Source organism: Brassica oleracea, chromosome C9 (assembly GCF_000695525.1).
Source record: "Brassica oleracea var. oleracea cultivar TO1000 chromosome C9, BOL, whole genome shotgun sequence".
In the NCBI taxonomy this organism is placed as follows: domain Eukaryota; kingdom Viridiplantae; phylum Streptophyta; class Magnoliopsida; order Brassicales; family Brassicaceae; genus Brassica; species Brassica oleracea.
In genome coordinates this window covers 23,650,121-23,671,227 of record NC_027756.1, presented here as the reverse complement: position 1 = coordinate 23,671,227, position 21,107 = coordinate 23,650,121, and the positions used below count along the sequence as shown (strand labels likewise).

The 21,107-nt window shown below is 34.5% G+C and overlaps 3 protein-coding genes, 1 long non-coding RNA gene and 1 pseudogene across 4 annotated transcripts; 2 read left to right on the top strand and 3 right to left on the bottom strand.

Moving 5' to 3' along the window:
- The first annotated feature begins 1,236 nt into the window (after positions 1-1,236).
- On the top strand, positions 1,237-3,219 carry LOC106319498 (5'-adenylylsulfate reductase 1, chloroplastic). The gene is made up of 3 exons (XM_013757845.1): positions 1,237-1,408; positions 1,564-1,849; positions 1,941-3,219. The coding sequence occupies exons 1-3, from the start codon at positions 1,327-1,329 to the stop codon at positions 2,953-2,955; spliced, it is 1,383 nt and encodes a 460-aa protein (XP_013613299.1). The 5' UTR covers positions 1,237-1,326; the 3' UTR covers positions 2,956-3,219.
- A 164-nt stretch (positions 3,220-3,383) lies between these two features.
- On the bottom strand, positions 3,384-4,506 carry LOC106315945 (UPF0690 protein C1orf52 homolog). Its single transcript, XM_013753794.1, has 3 exons — positions 4,412-4,506; positions 4,034-4,178; positions 3,384-3,920 (listed from the first exon to the last, which is right to left on the bottom strand). The coding sequence occupies exons 2-3, from the start codon at positions 4,167-4,169 to the stop codon at positions 3,547-3,549; spliced, it is 510 nt and encodes a 169-aa protein (XP_013609248.1). The 5' UTR covers positions 4,170-4,178; positions 4,412-4,506; the 3' UTR covers positions 3,384-3,546.
- An 8,418-nt stretch (positions 4,507-12,924) lies between these two features.
- LOC106314608 lies at positions 12,925-13,866 on the top strand (annotated as a pseudogene).
- Positions 13,867-18,173: 4,307 nt separating this feature from the next.
- On the bottom strand, positions 18,174-18,675 carry LOC106317078. Its single transcript, XR_001265049.1, has 3 exons — positions 18,654-18,675; positions 18,347-18,454; positions 18,174-18,262 (listed from the first exon to the last, which is right to left on the bottom strand). It is a non-coding gene; the product is annotated as an uncharacterized LOC106317078 (long non-coding RNA).
- Positions 18,676-19,279: 604 nt separating this feature from the next.
- On the bottom strand, positions 19,280-20,617 carry LOC106316034 (autophagy-related protein 8a). Its single transcript, XM_013753896.1, has 6 exons — positions 20,488-20,617; positions 20,321-20,374; positions 20,034-20,089; positions 19,902-19,954; positions 19,625-19,743; positions 19,280-19,542 (listed from the first exon to the last, which is right to left on the bottom strand). Exons 2-6 carry the CDS (start codon positions 20,355-20,357, stop codon positions 19,445-19,447), a joined length of 363 nt encoding a protein of 120 aa, XP_013609350.1. The 5' UTR covers positions 20,358-20,374; positions 20,488-20,617; the 3' UTR covers positions 19,280-19,444.
- Between the last annotated feature and the right edge of the window lie 490 nt (positions 20,618-21,107).

Genomic DNA, 21,107 nt, shown 5'->3' with positions numbered 1-21,107 from the left:
TCGGTATATTCCGAGGATTTCATTTTCCGTCGGAATGTCCGTCAGAATACCGCTGTTTTCTTGTAGTGATTATTTGGTTTATTAAATACTTAGTATATATTTCATTAGTTAATTAAAATGTATGTATTTTATGAGTGGCTACAATTACTTGTTACTTGCCTATGATCACTACTTGGTTGGTTGGTACTTGATCTTTAAAGTCGAATACTTGTTTTGACCAAGATGTGTATCAAGTAGTCTATTTAAACTACTTGCGAATACATACAAATACAAAATCATAAAATAAAATTAATTATTTGGTTTATTATTCATTTTTTAGTTGAACAAAGATACATTTTTCTAAATTATAGTAAAACATATACATTTTCCTAAATTATAGTAAAACAACTCGTTTATATTTCAATTTTTATAAGTGAATCAAACATAAATGATATATTTATATAAGAATTTTGAAATTTTTCTTTTTTAATTTAATCTATTTACGAATGACTAAAAAACAGGAAAAACAATGACAAAATAAAAACAAAGACATATTATTTATATATAATAAATTTATTTACTTTTAAATTTCAACTAATTATCAAATAATTTATCAATAATTATCAAATAATTTGTAAATAATTTACAAGTAACAAGTAATAAAACAAGGGAAGTAACTACCAAGTCCATCAATTTTTCGTAAATACTTGAAACTGTAAGTACTCGTTTTTAACAAACCAAATACAAGTCCAAAATTTTAATACTCGTACAAGCCAAACCGAGTACTAAATATACCGAAAATACCAAGTACTCGGCTTTTGTCCACCTCTAATAATATACCCATACGGTGAGGAAGGGATGTCGTATAAAATATTTTAATAAAAAAAGTATATTTGTGTATAATTTTAGCGATATGCAATATGAATATATTTTATATTAATAACATAGGATATATAGTCTCATTTCATTATTGTTAATTTTTTTGGTGACAGCTTATTTTGTGAATATATTTTATTTTATTCCAACATGTTAATAAAAAGGAAACAATTTTTAAAAAAAAAGAAAAAAACTCTACTGGTTTGCCATAATTGACTACAAATGAGCGATGTTATAAAAAAAGAAAATTCATCCACTTAAAAAAAGCCATGTCATCAAGTTTGACCAGAATCTTCGCGCTGCCTAAAACAAAAACACGTCCAGATTCAATGAACCTGGTTTCACCTGGTTCTTCATCCTTTTTATAAGGCCAACGCTTTCTGTCAAAGCATCTGTCAAAAAAAAAGAAAGAAGAAGAAATCAAAACTATCCAAAATCTGTCTTTCCAATTCGAAATCTTGCTGTGAAGGAATGGCAATGGCTGCAACAGTCTCTTCTTCAGGGATCACAAGCTGTGCTTTCTCTCGTTCTGTGATCTCTTCAGAACCCAAAGGTAATAAGATCAAGTTTCAATTTTTCTACGAATCCTCAACTTCTCGAACTCAAAATCTGAGAAATTGTTCGATGAGTTTCTCTTAGTTACATCAAATTCGGTTCCTTTATTGCAGAATCTGAAATCTAATTTAAGTTTTTAAATCTTTCTTACAGTATCGCAAATCGGTTCGTTGAAGTTATTAGACCGTGTTAGTGTCACAACTCCGATGCCTCTGAATCTATCTGGGAAGCGATCATCCGTCAAGCCCTTAAACGCTGAGCCAAAGAGGAACGACTCTATGGTCCCTCTTGCAGCAACAATGGTAGCACAAGTCGCAGAGGAAGTAGTTGAGACAGAGGATTTTGCAGAGCTTGCTAAGAAGCTAGAGAATGCTTCACCTCTTCAGATTATGGATAAAGCCCTCGAGATGTTCGGCAACGACATCGCTATTGCTTTTAGGTATAGAAATAATATTACATTTTCAGATTGATTCTTTGAATACGAATATGTTTGTTCATTAGACTGATTTGCCTTCTTGTGTGTGTTGCAGTGGTGCTGAGGATGTTGCTTTGATTGAGTACGCTCATTTAACTGGGAGACCATATAGAGTGTTTAGTTTGGATACAGGGAGGTTAAACCCTGAGACGTATCGGTTTTTCGACGCGGTGGAGACACACTATGGGATTAGGATTGAGTACATGTTTCCCGACTCTGTTGAGGTTCAAGGCTTGGTTAGGAGCAAGGGTTTGTTCTCTTTCTACGAGGATGGTCATCAGGAGTGTTGCCGTGTGCGAAAGGTGAGACCTTTGAGGCGTGCGCTCAAGGGCTTAAGAGCTTGGATCACTGGTCAGAGGAAAGATCAGTCTCCTGGAACCAGGTCTGAGATTCCGGTTGTTCAGGTTGATCCAGTTTTCGAAGGTTTGGACGGTGGAGCTGGTAGCTTGGTGAAGTGGAACCCGGTTGCGAACGTTGAAGGGAGCCATGTGTGGAGTTTCTTGAGGACTATGGATGTTCCGGTCAACACACTGCACGCGGCGGGGTATGTTTCGATAGGGTGCGAGCCGTGCACGAGAGCGGTTTTTCCTGGCCAGCACGAGAGAGAAGGGAGATGGTGGTGGGAAGATGCTAAGGCTAAGGAGTGTGGACTTCACAAAGGGAACATCAAGGAGAATGCTAATGTAAACGGAGAGTCAAAACCCATTGTTGAGGATATCTTTAAGAGTGAGAATCTTGTGGCTCTGAGCAGGCAAGGGATTGATAATTTGGTGAAGTTGGAGAACCGTAAAGAGCCTTGGATCGTTGTGCTTTATGCTCCGTGGTGTCCGTTTTGTCAAGCCATGGAAGCATCGTATGATGAACTGGCTGATAAACTGGCTGGAAGTGGGGTTAAGGTTGCCAAGTTCAGAGCTGATGGTGAGCAGAAGGAGTTTGCTAAGCAGGAGTTGCAGCTCGGTAGCTTCCCGACGATACTGGTTTTCCCTAAGAACTCTACAGGACCAATCAAGTATCCGTCTGAGAAGAGAGACGTTGATTCTTTGACTTCGTTCTTGAATCTTGTCCGGTAAAGAAACCGCAAAACTAGTCGACACTTTCATGAGAACAGAGAGATCAAACAAGAACCATTTCATCTCGTTCCAGATTGCTAGAACAGATGAAAGCTCGTGTCCAGAGAGTGATGATTTACAGCTTCAGGTCACATAGTTAGAGAGATATAAGCTCTCGAATAAAGCTTGAGTTTATGCAGTATTGTAGTGTTTCAAAGCTGTAAAAGTGATGCTTTTCATGTAAATTTTGTGGTTCTTAGTGAAATGAAACTCAATGTTTCTTCCTTGCTTGCATTCATCATATCAAACATATTTTAAAAATGATGGATCATATAATCAGATTATATCAAATACCACGATTTACCTCAAACCTGAGATATTCAAGAATCAGAACAGAGTAAATTTTGTAGCAACTATTGAAATCAAATTCTTGTTTCTTCAGATTCATATCAAACACAAAGATGTAACCTCAAAGTTGAGATTTTCAAATAAAACAAAGCAAGTATCTGATGATTCTCCATTTAAATTTTGTAGCTAACAGTGTAATCAAGCTCTTGTTTCTTCACATACACACCAAACTACAAACATGTTACCTGGAAGATGAGTCTTTTTCTAAGAATCAAAGCCAGAGTAAACACCGCTCTCTCTCAACTGCCTCTTCTCTTCCTCAACGTAGTTCTTCCCTCTACTCGCTTGCCCCAAATCTCTCTTCTTCTTCTCCTTCTGCGAAAAAGAAAGACTCTTCCTATCACTCCTCAGCTGCGCGTTCGCAATGGTCTCCCCACCTGCAACCGCAGCTCTAGTAGCTTCTCGTTCTCGAAAACTCTCTTTCACTTCCTCTGGTCTTTGTTTATCCTTCCCCGTAGCCCATGACCAATCCGCTTTCTCCACAGGAGGAGGCAAATCTGGAAGACCAACGGCTTTGTAACCATGCTGCTGCAGAGATTCATAGTCAAAAGCTTTCTTCTCCTTCTTCGCAAACCTCGCTGCATATAAACAACCAGACAAAGTTACATAAGTGTGTCCGGCGAGCCGAGACCCAACCGACTAAGCATGATCTCACAATGTTAAAACATGAAAACATTTTTTTTGTTTCTACCTATTGTCTTCTTGCTCTTTCTCTTCTTCCCAGTCTCTGTAGTATCAGCGTTAGAGTCAGAAGACGATGATTCCTCGGATGAGTCTTCTTCATCATCATCATCATCGTCACCCCATCTCATCATACATTTCTTCATGGTACAACTCTGACAAAGAATCAAATCTTCATTTAGTCCCAATTTCAAAAAACAAGCTTAGCTTCTTACAAGACAAGCTCGAAAGACATACGGTAACAGAGATCAAAATACATATAAAGGTCGAATCTTTGTAATCTATTTGAGAAACCCAGTAAATGAAAAGGAGAGCTTTAAACGCTAAATTGAATTCGGAGGTTCATGAAAGATGCCAAATCTAATTAAGAGTATAGTCTGTACGGTACCTTGTCTGGGCGGTCGAAGTTGGAAGGTCGGAGACCACGACGGCGGCGAATAGTCGCAAGGGGAATCGGGAGAGGAGCGGAATGGTTTTAGGGACTTGGGCAATGAACCACTTACTACAAATAGAAATTATTCAAAATTTTGAAATGGCCCAAAATGTTTAGTTTTGTTACAATTTAGTCCAAAATTTGTTAGGTTCGTAAAATTCGATCGGCTTTGAAAATTGAAATTGGATTCAAACGTCAAAGTTTGATCGGCTTGTCTGAAATTTAACGGGTCATAATAATGGAGTAAGAAGTTTGACCGGAATCAAGCACGTCTACAATACCCTATCTGCAACACTCCGTCCATAATACTTAGTCTATGGCAGCCTAACCATTACATCCTTTATGAGGATTTGTCTATGACACGAGTACGATATAGTACCTCAGCAACGAAAGCTCATCCACTCTGAGCCTCGTGCCTGCCTAGTTACGCCTTAAGATTTTGGAGGCCTGTGACAATGTCTTATGTAAAAATTTTTAGTTTAAAAGTCTAAAATTATTTTCTGGGAGATTATGTCTATATAATTTTTTTCAAATATTTCGAAGACCTGCTACAAATGTTTCACATAGCATTACTCAGGGTTGGATCTACTAGTTAGTTGGCCAATATCAAACTAGTATCTTGCAAATAAAATAAAACGCTTAATTAATGGAAGTCGGCAAATAAATATGAATAACCAGAATTTCTAGTTCTGGTGGTAAAAGGTTTACGGCTGTGAATTTCGCCACCTGAATTCGAAATCCGGCCACTGGAAAATTTACATGCGGATCCTCCAGCGCCCGAGACCGAAGATCATTCACAGTGAGCCACATGGTGACGCCCTGGCAGTGTCTTTGCTCGCTTCGGTCTCTAGTCTGGACCACTTCGGTGGGGCCATGACACTCGGTTATCAAGAAAAAAAAAATGAAATACCCAAGGGAAAAAGAAAACGGTGAAAAAAAAAGTCTGGTGATAAAAATAAATACTTTCGAGACAAAAAGAAAAGACTACAAAAAAATGAAAAGACACCAACTTCTACCTTATATAAATAAGCAGACTGCTCAAGTGTAACGGATCATCTCTAAATCATCTACAAGCAGTTCGACACTTCTATGAAAAGCTGGAAACTCAATGAAAACGTCTTTTGACAACTAAAGTCCTTTGTAAACGATTGGTTTGATAAGGGTATGTAGGCAGCATTTAATCGGATTCAACTAAAACATAGAAAAACATATTTTATGTTTGTGTGTCAAGTTTCGATTTCAATACGTGAACTTCTCCTAAACTTTAAATCAAAATCATGCTTTTGTCAAGTACGCCGATTTCAGATTCTTACCAGAGATATAGCTTAAATCATTTCTCCTACCGGGACTCGAACTAATAGAACAATAGAACCAACAAATGTTCCATTTTAATTTTTTTTATATTTAACACGAATATTTATTAACGATATAAAGAATAGAGTTGTTTAAACGGCGACTCTTAAATCGACCAAACCCTAACTTCATTATATTTAATCAATAGAGGAAAAAAAAAGATAGGGTAAGCTTAGAAAGTTGAAAACTCTATTTGCAACTTTGAAGAATGACGGCAATGTCAAATCTTCCGGAAGAATTGGCAGGGGAGATACTCTCTAGAGTTCCATTTACATCTCTGAGAACGTTGCGATGTACTTGTAGAACATGGAACGCTTTATCGAAAACTCAGGTTTTTGGTAAAGAAGCAGCAAGGAATCAGTTTCTAGGGTTCACGGTGATTAATGGTAGGGTTTGGTCCTTGAGACTTGATTTCCAAGGAATCCATAACGAAGGAGACATGGTTCATAAATCTACAAAGAAAATAAGTAAACTTGATCAAACTAAGATGTATGAAGTTCTTCACTGTGATGGCCTATTGTTATGCGTCCATAAAAACAATAACCTCGTGATGTGGAACATGTATCTGAGGCAAACCAGATGTATTCCGATCAAATGCAAAACTAACATGTTTATCTTAGATAACTTACCGGCAAGTCTTTTCTGGTGTTTTCGAAAAAAAATTTGAAAACAAAAAGAAATCAGAATACTTTCAGAGAAGTCATCTCAAAGAAACACACATAAAGTCAATTGCAAAACCAACATCTGCATTGGCCAGAAGACTTCTGTGTAAGTCACTTAACGTAAGTCTTCTAATAGACAGATCTGGAAAAAAAATATGATTTCATACCTTAAATTCGTGAGATAACTTCCTTAGCACACATAAGTCTTCTCCAAGCACCCAGAATCTCAAACCAAAGCGACCCACCAAGAATCGTGAGCTTGAATGGCTCTATGAACCTTAAAAAAAATTAGAATCAAAATCTTGGGTTTTTTTGGATGAATATAGAGAGAAAGTGAAAGAGATGTTGTTTTTAGTTCATAAGAAATGAGATAGAATAGACAAATTCGATTTTTTAGGTGCATTAAGAGCTTCAAATTAGTTGTTCATGGTGGTTGGTGTATTGATGGCAATTGTAATATTTTAAATACTTGATGAATGTGAGGATGATAGAGTAAAATACTCATTTTCAAAAAATAAATAAAATAGTCTGAATTTTTAGGGTGAATAGGACAAGTCAAATATCCCAAAAAAACATAGGTTAGTTTTGAGCCATATTTGCAAAAAAACCCAATATTGTTTAGATATTTTTAGTTTAATTAGTATCATAAAATATTTGTAATCAACTGAAGATTATACAAAATGAATAAAACATATTAATATGCTAATTATAAATTGTTTTATTTAACTAAGATATTTGGTTTACATTATCTAAATTACTTTCTGTAATTATTTAAGAAAATATATAGATACAATTAAAATATTTTTATTACTTTGAAAATATATTTTATGTTGCTTAGGCTTATGTTTTAAAAGAAATATTATTTTTCTTAATGTCAAGATTATTTCTGTTAAATTTTATATTTTATGGAATCACATTATATATAAATATATTGTTTTTAAAAAATTCCTATTAAATATTTTGGATGTTTCCTTTTTACTATATATGTTATTGAAAAATAAAAATAAAAAGGAAACTTCTAATTAACATAAATATTAAATAAAAAGAAAATCAATTTTAATAATAGTAATTAAATAGAACTAGGTAAGGAACCCACGCGATATCAGGTGGGAACTCATTTTAAAAAAATATATCATGTTATAATCTATATATAATATAAAAAGAAATTAATTTTCAAAAAAAAATTTCATGTCAAAACGTAGAACATATGTGTTTATATTTATTTATAGATAATATTAAAAATGTATATTCTATAATTTTAAATTACAATTAAAATACAAATACATCAATACTAATAAAATCATACATTTTTTATTATTTTAGGCAAGTTACTCTAAAATTTTAAATTATATCAATTTATAATAAATAAACAAAATCTCTTATTAAACATAAAAATCATTTTAAAAAAAAAAGTGTATCGTTTACGTTAGACGGTCGTGTCATCAACGAAAAAGTACGAACGACTCATAACCTAAGAGGTATGAATACCTCGTAAACTAAGGGATACAAACATGATGTGATTCAAGAGGGTATGAACTTGTTCCAAGGGTTGGACGAATGTGCCTTGGCAGAAAGTATGAATGTGTGATGACCAAAAAAGTGTAAATGGCGTGAACGAAAGGGTGTAAATTGAAATTGGGATCCATAAGACAAAAAAAGTTTTTGGATGGGTAAAAAACAGGCAAAATCTACGAAATATTAAGAAAATGATATATTCTAATTTGGATAGATTTTTTATGTTGTCGAGAAAAGGTCATACTTTTATATCACCAGCACCATGGTTGACCATAAGACAAAAATATTTCTGTATGGGTAAAAACATGCAAAATCTAAGAAATATTGAGAAAATGATATATTCTAATTTGGATAGACTTTTTATGTTGTCGAGAAAATGTCATACTCTTATATCACCAGCACCATGGTTGACCTTTAACATTCTCTCAGTGATGTCTCGTTCTCACTTTTTCAGTCACAATCCATTATTACCTCTTCGGTCATGATTCATTGGCACTTCTTTGGATACGACTCGTTTGCACCCTTTCATTCACGATCCATTTACGTTCTTTCAATTACGATCCGTTCACACTCATTCGGTTACGATCCGTTTACTCCTTTTGGTCACGACACGTTTGCACTTTTTTGTCACAACCCATTTGCAATCTTTCGGTCATGACCATTTGCACCCTTTGGTCACGACCCGTTTGCAATTTTTCGATCATGATCCATTCCCAACCTTTCGGTCACGACCATTTACAATCTTTCAAACACGACCATTTGCACCCTTTCGATCATAACCCATTTGCACGCTTTCGGTCATAACTCATTTGCACGGTTTCAGTCATAACCCATTTGTACCCTTTTTGTCATGGTCAAGATCCATTTGCATCCTTTAGGTCAGGATTAATTTCACATCCTTTCGGTCTAGAACCGTTCGCACCCTTTCGTTTATGACAGTTCACAGCCTTTCGGTCACGATCCTTTTGTACATTTTCCGTCATAATACATTCACACCCTTTCAGTCACAGCACTTTCGCACCCCTTGGATTATGACGTGTTCATATCTCTTAAATTAAAACACATTTATACCTTTCTGTTGATGACACCATATAAATATTTATAATTTTTAATCAGTGTTAATATGAAAAGTAAACTTATATGAATTTTTTTTTTATTTATTAGTATTGAGATGAAAATTTATGTCTTTTTTGTTTTTACTTTACTCATATATATTTGTAGTTGTTTTAAATAGACTTTTTATGTTGGCCAGGAAAGATCATATTCTTATATCACCAACATCATGGTTGACCTTTAGCATTCTCTCGGTGATGTTTCGTTCGCACATTTTCAGTAACGATCCATTCTTACCTCTTTGGTCATGATCCATTGACAGTGACACACCTTTGGTTACGACTCGTTCGCACCATTTCAGTCAAGACCCATTCACACTCTTTCGGTAACAAATCGTTCACATCCTTTCGATTACGATCCGTTCACACCCTTTTTTGGCCATGACCCGTTTACACTTTTCGGTCACAACCCATTCGCAACCTTTCGATCACGACCATTAGCACCCTTTGGTCACGACCTGTTTGCAATTTTTCGGTCACAATCCATTCGCAACCTTTCGGTCACGATCATTTGCACCCTTTCGGGCATAACCCATTTGCACCCTTTTGGTCACGGTCAAGATCCATTCCCACCCTTTCTGTCAAGATTAGTTTCACATCCTTTCGGTCAAGATCCATTCGCACTTTTTTCGTTTATGATCATTGGCAGTCTTTCGGTCACGACCGTTTTGTATATTTTTGGTCAAAAATACATTCACATCCTTTCAGTCACAAAACGTTCATACTCCTTGGATCATGATATGTTTGTACCTCTTGGATCACAACACGTTCATACCTTTTAGATTATGATTCGTTCATATCTCTTAAACCACAAAACATTTGTACCTCTTCGTTGATGACACCACGTAAATATTTATCATTTTTTAATCATTGTTAATATGGAAATTGTGTCTCTCAAGTTTTTTTTATGAAAAGTTACTTTTATTAGTATTGAAATGAAAATTTATGTCTTTTTGTTTTTACTTTATTCATATATATGAATAGACACATCTGTCAATTTAAAGGTGGTTATTTTGAAATGATACTTATATGAATAGTCACAACTTTTCAATTTAAATAGTTACATCTTTTCAAATTTAAATGTAATTATTTTAAAATGATAGAAATATGAATAGTCACAACTTATCATTATTAATTGTTTTTCTTCTTCACCATTTTATTTGATTAGTGAAAATTATGCTTTGAGAAGGCATTGACATTGGACTATTTATAGATTCTCAAAAATTTTTTGAAGAGTCACATCTTTTGAATTAAAAGGTTGTGTCTTTTTGTAATAATACTTATATGAAGAGTCACAACTTTTCAACATAAATGGTCACATTCTTTCAATATAAATAGCTATTTTAAAATAAAAAGACACAACTTTTAATTGTTAAAAATACACAATCTTTCAACATAAATGAAATTCACAACTTTTTGAATTAATTGGGATTGCTATTATTAATAGATATTTTTAATTCATTAAAAGTACCTTTGTAATTAGCCATCCTAAAAATTAACATAATCACCGCAACCGCAAGTAGGAAACTGACTTCTCAAATAATATTATAGAGATTCATCAACTAAATTTTGTTAATTGACATGTTTTAACTCGAAATAAACTATGCTGATTGGTTTTAACATTAAAAATCATTTTTTCTTCTAACGTTTTCCCTAGATTTAATAACATAACTTTTCTATTATAATTTTCTACAATTTAAAAAATTAAATAATAGACTTACTAAAGAGATGTAAGAAAAAAAACAAAGGTAGGAAAAAGAAGGAGCCCTAACTTTATTTTAAGGGTGAATTTGCTGAATAACCAACATTGGCATCAAAATTAAGTGAGTGGCATTGATTTTGACGTAATGTAATAGCTATCATTTATACCAATTATTATCCGGTTCTTCCCTTTCTTCCTGTAATCATCCGGTAATATTGTATTGCTAGATATGACTTGGTCAAAATAACATAGGGTGAAGATTAAATTAATACTACTTTATTTGATAGAAACACATGCAGCCACGTACCAATTTAATCCACCCAAATTTTTTTATTGCTGGTCAATAATGAATCACTATTATTTACAAACAAATCACGTAAAAGAACTCATGTCACAAATTTATTTACAACATATTTATTTACTATATGCAGTAGAATGAGTGGATAGAAACATAAATTTAAAATAAAAATAAAAAGTGTATAAACCCTAAACCCAAATATAAACACAAAACCCAAACATAAATTTCCAAATACTAAACCCTAAACTCTAATCACTAAACCATAACTCAAATATAAACCCTAAACCCAAATATAAACACAAAACCAAAATAGAATGGAACAAAATAAATAACATAGTACATATTGATGAAACTATAAAATGTCTATGATTGCATGAAAGAAGTTAATGCTGACCCCAACCATACCCCCTCACCTTCTAAATACTAAACCCTAAATTCCAGTCACTAAACCCTAATCCAAATATACCCTAAACCTAAATAAATAGATTAAGCTAAACCCTAATCAAGGAAGTATAAACCCAAATAGAATGTATATAATATGGTTTATTATACCCAAACCTTTACGTAGTAAATCTAAACCCTAGGCATGAACCTATAAACCCAAATACAATCTATAAATTGTTTTCCAATATTAAACACTTGAAAGCACATTTACTTGGTTAGCATGTTGCATATCTTATATTTCATATAGTCTAAGTAGTATAGCAAACGAATGCTCCAAATAATCAAATTTTTCCAACACTCAAAAAATGAATTTCATATTACAATCAATCACACAAAATGACAAAGAAGAGACCTATCAAATTTAAAAACATGACATATTATTACATTTTTAAGGAGTGGTATAGAAATATGTCTCAAATAGTATGGTAACTGTACATAGGTAGCTATACTTAAGAATATATATTATACTATTCATTCCACCAAATATAGTATAGACGGCGAGTTCATCTTCTTCAATTCTTTTTTTTAGACAGACTGATACACATTCATTTCGTTCACCATCATTATTCTTCACTACCATATAGAGATCGTCTTCATCTCCTCTCTTTTTTCCGACACGATGATGCTTTTACCGACTCGCCGTTGTTGTTCTTCACCACTAGATCTGTAAAACAAAAACAGAAACGAAAACATAGTATGTAAACAAAAGCATGATTGTGAGAATCAATTGATTTAAGAAAAAAAAAAGGAGAAAAAATGAAAGAGTTGTTGTGTGTGCTCACCGTCTACGCTTTCATCGTTGTCTGTTCTTCACCACTGGATCTTTAAAAGAAAAACAGAAACGAAAACAGAGCATGAAAACAAAAGCATGATTGTGATAATCAATAGATTTTTTTTAAAAAAAAAGAAAAGAAATGAAAGAGTTATTGTGTGTGCTCACCGTCTATGACTTCATCGTTGTCTCTTCTTTAGAACAATTGATTGTTCTTTTGGTGAAGTATTGAAAGAGAAGAATTATGTGACAGAAGAAAATGTATGATTTTGTTGATAATCTGAAGAAGAAAGAGAGACAGTGGAAAGAGATGGTGGAGTAGAGACGTGGCGGTGGTGGTGATGGATTAGAAGATGTGGCTAAGAGTTTTTTATATATTTTTTAACTATTTTTGTTAGTAGGTTTCACCGGTTGGTTGAGAAGGGTAATATGACAATAATCTATAATGTGTACCGTGTATATTGAAAAAACAGAGTTTTTAGATAGTGGGTGAATTATAATTTGTTTGATGGATGTAATGCAATTCCCCTTATTTTAATCTATAAGAAAAAAGAAGAGAGGGCAGTTTTTTTTAATAGAAAGTTAAACACCCTGTTGGCAACTTTGAAGAATGACGACAATGTCAAATCTTCCAGAGGAATTGGTAAGGGAGATACTCTCTAGAGTTCCATTGACATCTCTGAGAAAACTGCGATGTACTTGTAGAACGTGGAACGCTTTATCCAAAACTCAGGTTTTTGGTAAAGAAGCAGCAAGGAATCAGTTTCTAGGGTTCACGGTGATTAATGGTGGGGTTTGTTCTTTGAGACTTGGTTTCCAAGGAATCCATAACGAAGGAGACTTGGTTCATAAATCTACAAAGAAAATAAGTAAACTTGATCATACTAATATCGAGAAAGTTTTTCACAGTGATGGCTTATTGTTATGCGTCCGAAACAGAAGTAACTTCGTGGTGTGGAACCCGTACCTGGGGCAAACCAGATGTATTCCACCCGCCAGTAGTGATTTCAGATTTTATGACATGTTTTGTTTCGGATACGACAAGAACAACCGTAACCACAAAATCTTAAGGTTTGCTACGATAATGATGAATCCCTTTTCTGTTTCGAATGGTTCGATTTTAAGACTAGTTCTTGGAGGGTTCTTGATATCGAACCAGACGTTGATCTAGATGTTTACCGAAGTGGGGTGTCTTTGAAGGGAAACACTTACTTTGTTGCTCAAACTAACAGACCAGGGGGTTGTAGACGTTTTACTCTGTTTCGATTTTACAACAGAGAGGTTTTGGCGGCCTCTGCCGTTTCACTATGATGCTGTAGAACACGTGGTTCTGTCTTGTGTTAGAGAAAAGAAGCTCGCTGTGTTATATCAAATAGAGAATACAATGGAGATTTGGATTACAACTAAGATTGAGTACGATGATGTATCCTGGAGCAAATTTTTGGAAGTGGAGATGACACCGCTCAATGGTTTTGATTATGACTTTGATACTGAAACTGAGAGCTTCTTCATCGACGAGGACAAGAAATTCGCTGTTGTTTGGTGCAACTAGAAATCAACCAACGGAGCAAGAGGAAACCCAAAGATTGCTTTTATCAAAAGAAACGAAAGAAACTGAGAGCTTCTTCATTGACGAGGAGAAGAAAGTCGCTGTGGTTTATATTGTATTCGAAGAGATAAACCAATCAAGGGCGAGACCTATTGCTATCAAACCGCTCACATCATTGGGCAAGATGGATACCTCAAATCTGTGAGTGTCGCAGAAGCTCCGGAGTGTGGACTTGATGAACTATTTGTGATCTTTTCTTATGTTCTAAGTTTAGTGCAACTAGGAATCAACCAATGTTGCAAGAGGGAACACAAAGATTGCTTTTATCAAAAGAAAATAAAAGAACGAAACTATTAAATTTAGTTAATTATGTAGTTTCTATTGATTTTCATGTCGTTTTGAACATAACTATTGATGGTCTTGAGTTTTGCTATGTTCAATCTCATCTAATAAAGAATTGTTTTTAGACTCTTTTGTATTGTTCCTCTGTAGAAGTTGAATACAGAAGTTTTTGGCTTCCTTCGAAATAGTTTGGTGAAAATAGTTAACACTTAATGAACTGAGAATATCTCCTGCTGAGACTCCAGTTCAATTTTAGGGATAATACAACAGCAATTTACATTGCAACAAATCATGTAGTCCATGAGATTGCCACTTTGTTCGTGAACAGCTAGACAAGGGTTTCTCAAAACACTACACGTTTGAATTAAAGATCAAGTGGCGGACATACTAAACATTTGTTTCCTCATCAATTTGAACATTTAAAATCTACGATGAACCGACATAACGTTTTGGGAAAGCTCGTCTTGAGGGAGAGACTAGTGGAGTGCAGTTGGTTGAAGTCTGGTTAGATCGGTTCTTAGATGACTCTCTTATGCTTAGGCACAGTATAAATATTTTTTTGTGCACAAATTTCATTAATTGAAGCCTAACGCGCTTCAATTACAACCGGAAATATGCTTGACGGTAAGATAGACAACAATAACAATAATACAATAAAACATAGAAGTGTTAAAGAGAGACTTTCTCGAAATAAAGAAATCCGCGGATAATCTTAACTTAAATCCTTGAAACCACCGTTCAAAAAAGCTTCAATCAGTGTAAAGCGACGTTGAAATATCAAACGAATGAGACCAGCTCTAAAACCGACTATGTTGACCCGAGAAACTAGGTAAATCTCAAGTAATTCTGAAAGCAAAAAGATCAGTAAGCAAAATTGTGAGGCAATATAAATATTTACTAAATAATCAAATCGAACTTGTGCGGCTTTCATCTCTTAAATAATATAGATTGTTATATAATTTGTTTACAATAGTTGTTTTGTATTTTATATTGGGAGAATTGGAAAAATGGGTCACTTTGAATTTTTGTTTGTCACAATAAGGGTATGAATGGTGACCAAGGAACGGAGAGGAATTAGCCATTCCTTAATGTTCCTGAAAAAAATCACCATTCACAAGGAATAGTTTTTCCTTCTCATTCTCTACCATTTTTTTTTTTGTAGAGAAATAAAGAACAAAATTGTTCCTTCTTAAATTTGAGAAGGAACAACCATTTCCTTTCATTCCTGCAATTTTATTCCTCTACGTTCCTTTCCTATTTGTTCCTCTTATTTCCAGAATGGTCAGCAGTCGAACCCTAAGACTTCTCATATTTTTAGCAATTCTGGACATGTTTTACCCTTCTTTAATGGAAAAAATAGTAAATTGAATTTTAAAAATGTAAAAAAATATGAAAAGTGTTGGAAACATAAGTTAAACTTTAAAAAAAAATTGGAATCATATTTTATTTTATCTTCTAACTATAGTTAGAATACTCATTCTGGCAATCTACCTAGTTTATATGTCTGATTCTAAGTTTTAAACATAGATATATCAAGGGTATATATCGTAAACTAACATTTCTTGTATATTCTAGCAAAGATAGAATCAGTTACGTTATAATCAAGAAAAATGTCTTCGGTCTACATACAGCTTGATAACGATATATAGCCACAACTCAATGATATAAGTTGGTTATATTACGTGACATAACTTGTTATGCCTTTTACCTTATATGACGCATACAGGAAGAATACATTTCTCACCTAATATACGGTGTTCTGCTTAAGTAGTGTACATATTCTAGGCAAATCGTGAAAATATGGAAACTTCCATATTCGGTTAAAGAAGTTTCCTAAATTTAAACTAAATCTACCCTAAATCTCTCAAAATATATTTGAGAATATTTTCTTCACGTTCTTCTCCTCCTCCTCCTCCTCTGATTTTTTTCTCTTCATTTGTGTTTCTCTCTTCTTCATCCACAAAGTCATCTCTTCTCTCTATCAATACAACATGGTTCTAATCTATGTTAAATCTGGTGAATGGGTGTATAGTTGCAGTGAAGAGTGGATTTTCTTGGTAGACAAAGCAAGGCGTGGTCGAAGGTAACATTAGAAACTACTATTCCATTGGAGAAGCTCAAGAGGATCGTGTGTAAGGATTATGGGGTGGACCATAATGTTCTTAATACCGAGTTCAGTTATTCGATAGTGAATCAAAGAGGGAATCCTCCAATTATTATCACCAATGATCGGAAAACATCTAATTGTCAAAGCTGTTCCTAAGTGTTGATACAAAACCACTCACGGGTTTTCCGTTTCATTATTCCGGTGAGAGTTTCTTCGTAGACGAGGAGGAGGAGGTGGCAGTGGTTCTTGATGAAGCCAGAGATGAGGTTGGCCCCATTACTCGCAGCATTACTTGCATCATTGATAGATATGGACCCTTCAAACAAGTGGATCTCGGAGGACTCGTAGATCCTTCTCTTAACCTCCCCGGATGTAGTAGCCCACTTGTGTTTGTGTGCTCTTATGTTCCTAGCTCTGTTGAAATCATGTAAACTTCCCATCACTAAGGCAAATAGAGTATCAGTTAAATCTGCTGTTGTCCTTTTTTCTATCAGTTATCTTGTCTCTGAACATGGCCTATGCTTTCTTCACTTTTGTTCAATCTTATTTTATATTTCCAATCAAAATACTTTTGTGTTGTGATCTTGTATGTATGGCTTCCTCCACCATGTATTTGAGAACACTATGATGAAACAGTGGAGATAGTAGTGAAAGAGCGCAGAGAGATTGGTAAAGAAAGTGATGAAGTTGCTTTGTCTACCACGAAAGAAAAGAAGAAGCATCGCCAAGGATGCTCTCTGTCTCTTCTTTAACCTCTAATAACTAATAACACAAATACATATCAATGTTTTCAGCTTCAACAACCAAGAATGTCATATTAATTAATACATATGCAACTAAAGATCGAGTATGAGTACATTGTAAAGGTGGGGTTTGAAGCTGCATTAAAGTAATAAACCATAGAAGGAAGAAGAAAACAAAACTTTGACATAATCCCAGATTCTCTAAAACCTAGTAAAACCTGTTTGAAAAGACTGAAACACAAACCACCAAGTGATTCAGCAATACTGGCTGCATCATTCGGGTTTCTTGGTTCCTGTGATCTTTAGAGCACCTTCGTCCACCAACACTTGCAGCTCTTCCTTAGCCATCTCACGCACTTGATCATCTTGAGTCTCTAAGAAAGCATATAATATCCTTGAACTGCAGATAAAGAGGAGATTGAACACATATTCAGATTTTAAGGACTTGCTTGTTTGCAAATAAAATGGATAAATGAGTGAAGTGATTAGAGGCTAACCAGTGTCCTTGAGCCCATGACCGACACTTTCCAGACAAGGCCTTCTTAAAAAGAATGGAAGCAAAATTAGGGCTGTCCAAGACCAGCCTTCTAATTGTTCGGCTTGAGTGAAAGTCTTCCAGGATCTGCTGTGAACTCTTTTCTGATTCTTCGGGTTTCGGCTCTGCTGCTGTAGAGGCAATGGCTTGGTACAGCTCACACAGATTCTCACTCAAAGTTGGCAAAAGAATACCATCACAGCCTCCCACGGCCACCTGATATGTAATAAAACATGACAATACAGAATGAGACAACTGGAAACTAGCATCTGTTGAAGGGAGGAGATCAGAGCATACAAGTACTGTATATACCCTAACAAATATATACCCTATATACCCTAACAAATATGGTAACACAACCATTTAACTCTCTCCTATCGTTCTTATAACAGGACTAAAAAAATGATAGAAGCCAAAACTCAATACCTCATACATGAGTGGTAAGAAAACTGCAACAAAAAAAATCTACGAAACGAGTCCCACTCAAAGATACCTCAGCAAGGCCACTCTTGACTAGCAACTCCTGCCTTCTCAAAAGGGGATCTTTTTTACTGCCTGCAATTGTGACATTTTCTTCAAAAGACCGCTCTGTTCAGTTACAATATCTTCTTGCTCGTCTTTCTCCTCCTCAGCAGATTCTTTGCCATCTGAGTCCTTTGTCTCAGACTTATCCTGAAATTGGATGGTAATTGGTAAATACAGGAAATTTTTACATCCAGCTTAGTTAAGTAGATAGTTGGGGTTATATTCCTATACCATTAAGCACAGTGATGGAACAGACAGATCAAGAGAGGCCAAATCATCACGACTGAAATAACGTGAAGAATTTGGATGAAGTAACTGCAATAGTGGTCTCCTACCATTCTGCACAAAAAATTTAAAGCCATACGTTAATACTGGAAAAACTCAACGTATTAGCCATTGATACCCTAAAGAAAGCAAAGAGGAAAAGTCTAGTCCAAATCATATATAGCCAACAAAAGGTTAGATGTCATCAAGCCGAAGAAATGAGACAAAGTACATTATTATCTTGGCATGCTTTTCAAAATCAATGTATACAAACCTTTCCCATAACAAGATCCTTTGGCCTCCAACTCACGAACACAAAACAACATCTAAGTCTTCTTCTACGGCGGAGAAGAGAAGGAGAAAAAAAAATTAGCGTACAGGCCACCCCTTTTCTCTTTTTGTTATTTTTAAAAGTTTTGCTATTTTTATTCAACTTTTAATATTTACCCATTTAAAATCAATTACGAAAATTACAATATATAATTTTAATTCAACTTAATTGATAAATTAAGGGTAGTTTGGTATTTAAAGGAACAAAAATCTTATTTTCTTAAAACATTTTCTACAAATCTTATTGTGACAAATCCAAGTTCAAAGTGTTTTTTTTTTCCAATTTTTTCTTTTATATTCTGTGAAAAGAAATATATTTTACTAATCAAAAGCAATCATATGTAAATTTACTTAAGAGTATAATAGTTTTATTTACCAGGATATGATTTGTGTAATCTACTTGTCAATCATATGGTGATTAAGAGGAAAGTGTGTATAACAGAGATTAGGAGAGGATAGTAGGACTAGACTCAAGTTAAATATGACTCGAGTAAAATAGAGTCCAGATACCAATGGTGAAGATAGATGGATAGAACGAAAGACGCAAAACGATGTAAATACACAGTCAAATCAAATCAAACTGAGGAAAAATATTAAATCCAGAGAAAAAAGAGCTAAAAATATAAATCCCAGAAAGTAAAAAGACATTATTGAAGTCGACGAAACAGAGCAAAAGCTAGAGAGGGGAAGGAATGTACAATCATTATCAAGATCAAATTGTCAAAGCAGAGATAATTAGCATGCTGATCCAAATGTGTTCTCTCCACTGTATGTCAAGTAGAGAAACCCATCTTCGTCTTTGTGTTCTTCATAGATTGCAGACATCAATGCCGCTACTCGTAAGAAAGAGAAAACAAATCAAGACAAGAATCATAGAAGTTGGAATATTCAGAAAGTTTAAAATATTTTAATTACCAGTTGGAGGTAACGTGTTCTTGACAAAGACAAAGATTGCTTTCTCGGCTCCAAGCTTGATTCTTTTCCTAACAACGTAGACGAATTGCCCAACGGTTAGATCAGCGGGTACAAGATACCTATAAGACAAGAAACAAGATTAGAGAAAACGAATGATTATGTGATGAACTCGCTTTAAACTCTAATCGCTTGAGAATTATATAGCTTAAAGCAACAGTTATTCATACTTAAGAATCATTAGGCATGTATCATGTATAATAATTAATAAAAAACTCACTTCTTCTTGTCAATGTCAGGAACATCACTCTGTTCAGCTTTCTCCACAATCACCTGTAATTCAGTTTCTGATTAGACTCGAAAAAAAAAAAAAGATTGTTCGGTAAAACAGAGAAAAGTTGAGAGAACATACGGGAACTCTGTCTTGGTATTTCTCTCTGATGCGAGCAGATTCAGCCATTCTTATCTCTGTTATTATTAAAAAGAAAAACATAAAAGATTCATTCAATCACAGTTAGACAAATCACATAAACATCCTTAAGGTTCGGTAATAAACGTAATTTGATTTGATATTTTGATTCAAACACAAGGGTAGAAACTCGCATCAAACAATCAAATCAGACTAATCTAAAACAGAGTTCCATCAGCAAACGATCAGAATCATAACACAAACTAAAGAAGCAGGCCAACGAAACTAACCAAGAGGATTAGAGAGCTTGAAGGAGTTCTTAGTCATGGCGATTAGATCAGTACCTGCGATCATTAAGAGAAAGAATATAAAAAATACGAATCTTTAGCTTTCTTTGCAAAATCTGGATAAAACCCAGAATCTGTAATTGATCGAACAGAGGCGAATTCAAATATACCGATGATCGTGAGGAACTAGGGTTTGATTGAAAGAAAAAATAAGAAAGAGGATCAAAGTATTAAAAGAAAGGGAAGAGGCAAAATATATATAAAGGAATCGATTCATGATGGATTTAGGGCTTAAAAACTTTTAATGACGGTTTCCTACAGGACACCGTAACTTGTCTGGCAATTGGTGTTTACTTTTATTTTAATTTTTGTTTTAAGATATTAATTAATAATTGTTCTAATTAAAAGATCGAAGATTGAATAGTTCTGTGTTTTATGGGTAAACGACCTATTTCCACACACAAAGTATCATATAGCAGCAGTTCCACACAATCTTTCAAGCGCGTCATAAGTGCACACAATTTAACTATCGCAACCTATTTCCCCCCATTTCGAAAGTTCGAAACACGAATCCCCACAGGCGAAGATTGGGCTTGGTTTATAACATTAACCGATATTAAACCTGATCGTATTGGTTTATATTGGTACAACCCGAACCAAACATAGATCCAACGACAAACCAAATAAAACCCGACCCGAATCCTATTAAAAATCTCCAAATCGTTTTATCCCGTTAGAACCCTAAATTCTTAAATCCAGAGACATAAGAGAGAGAGAGAGAGAGAGAGAG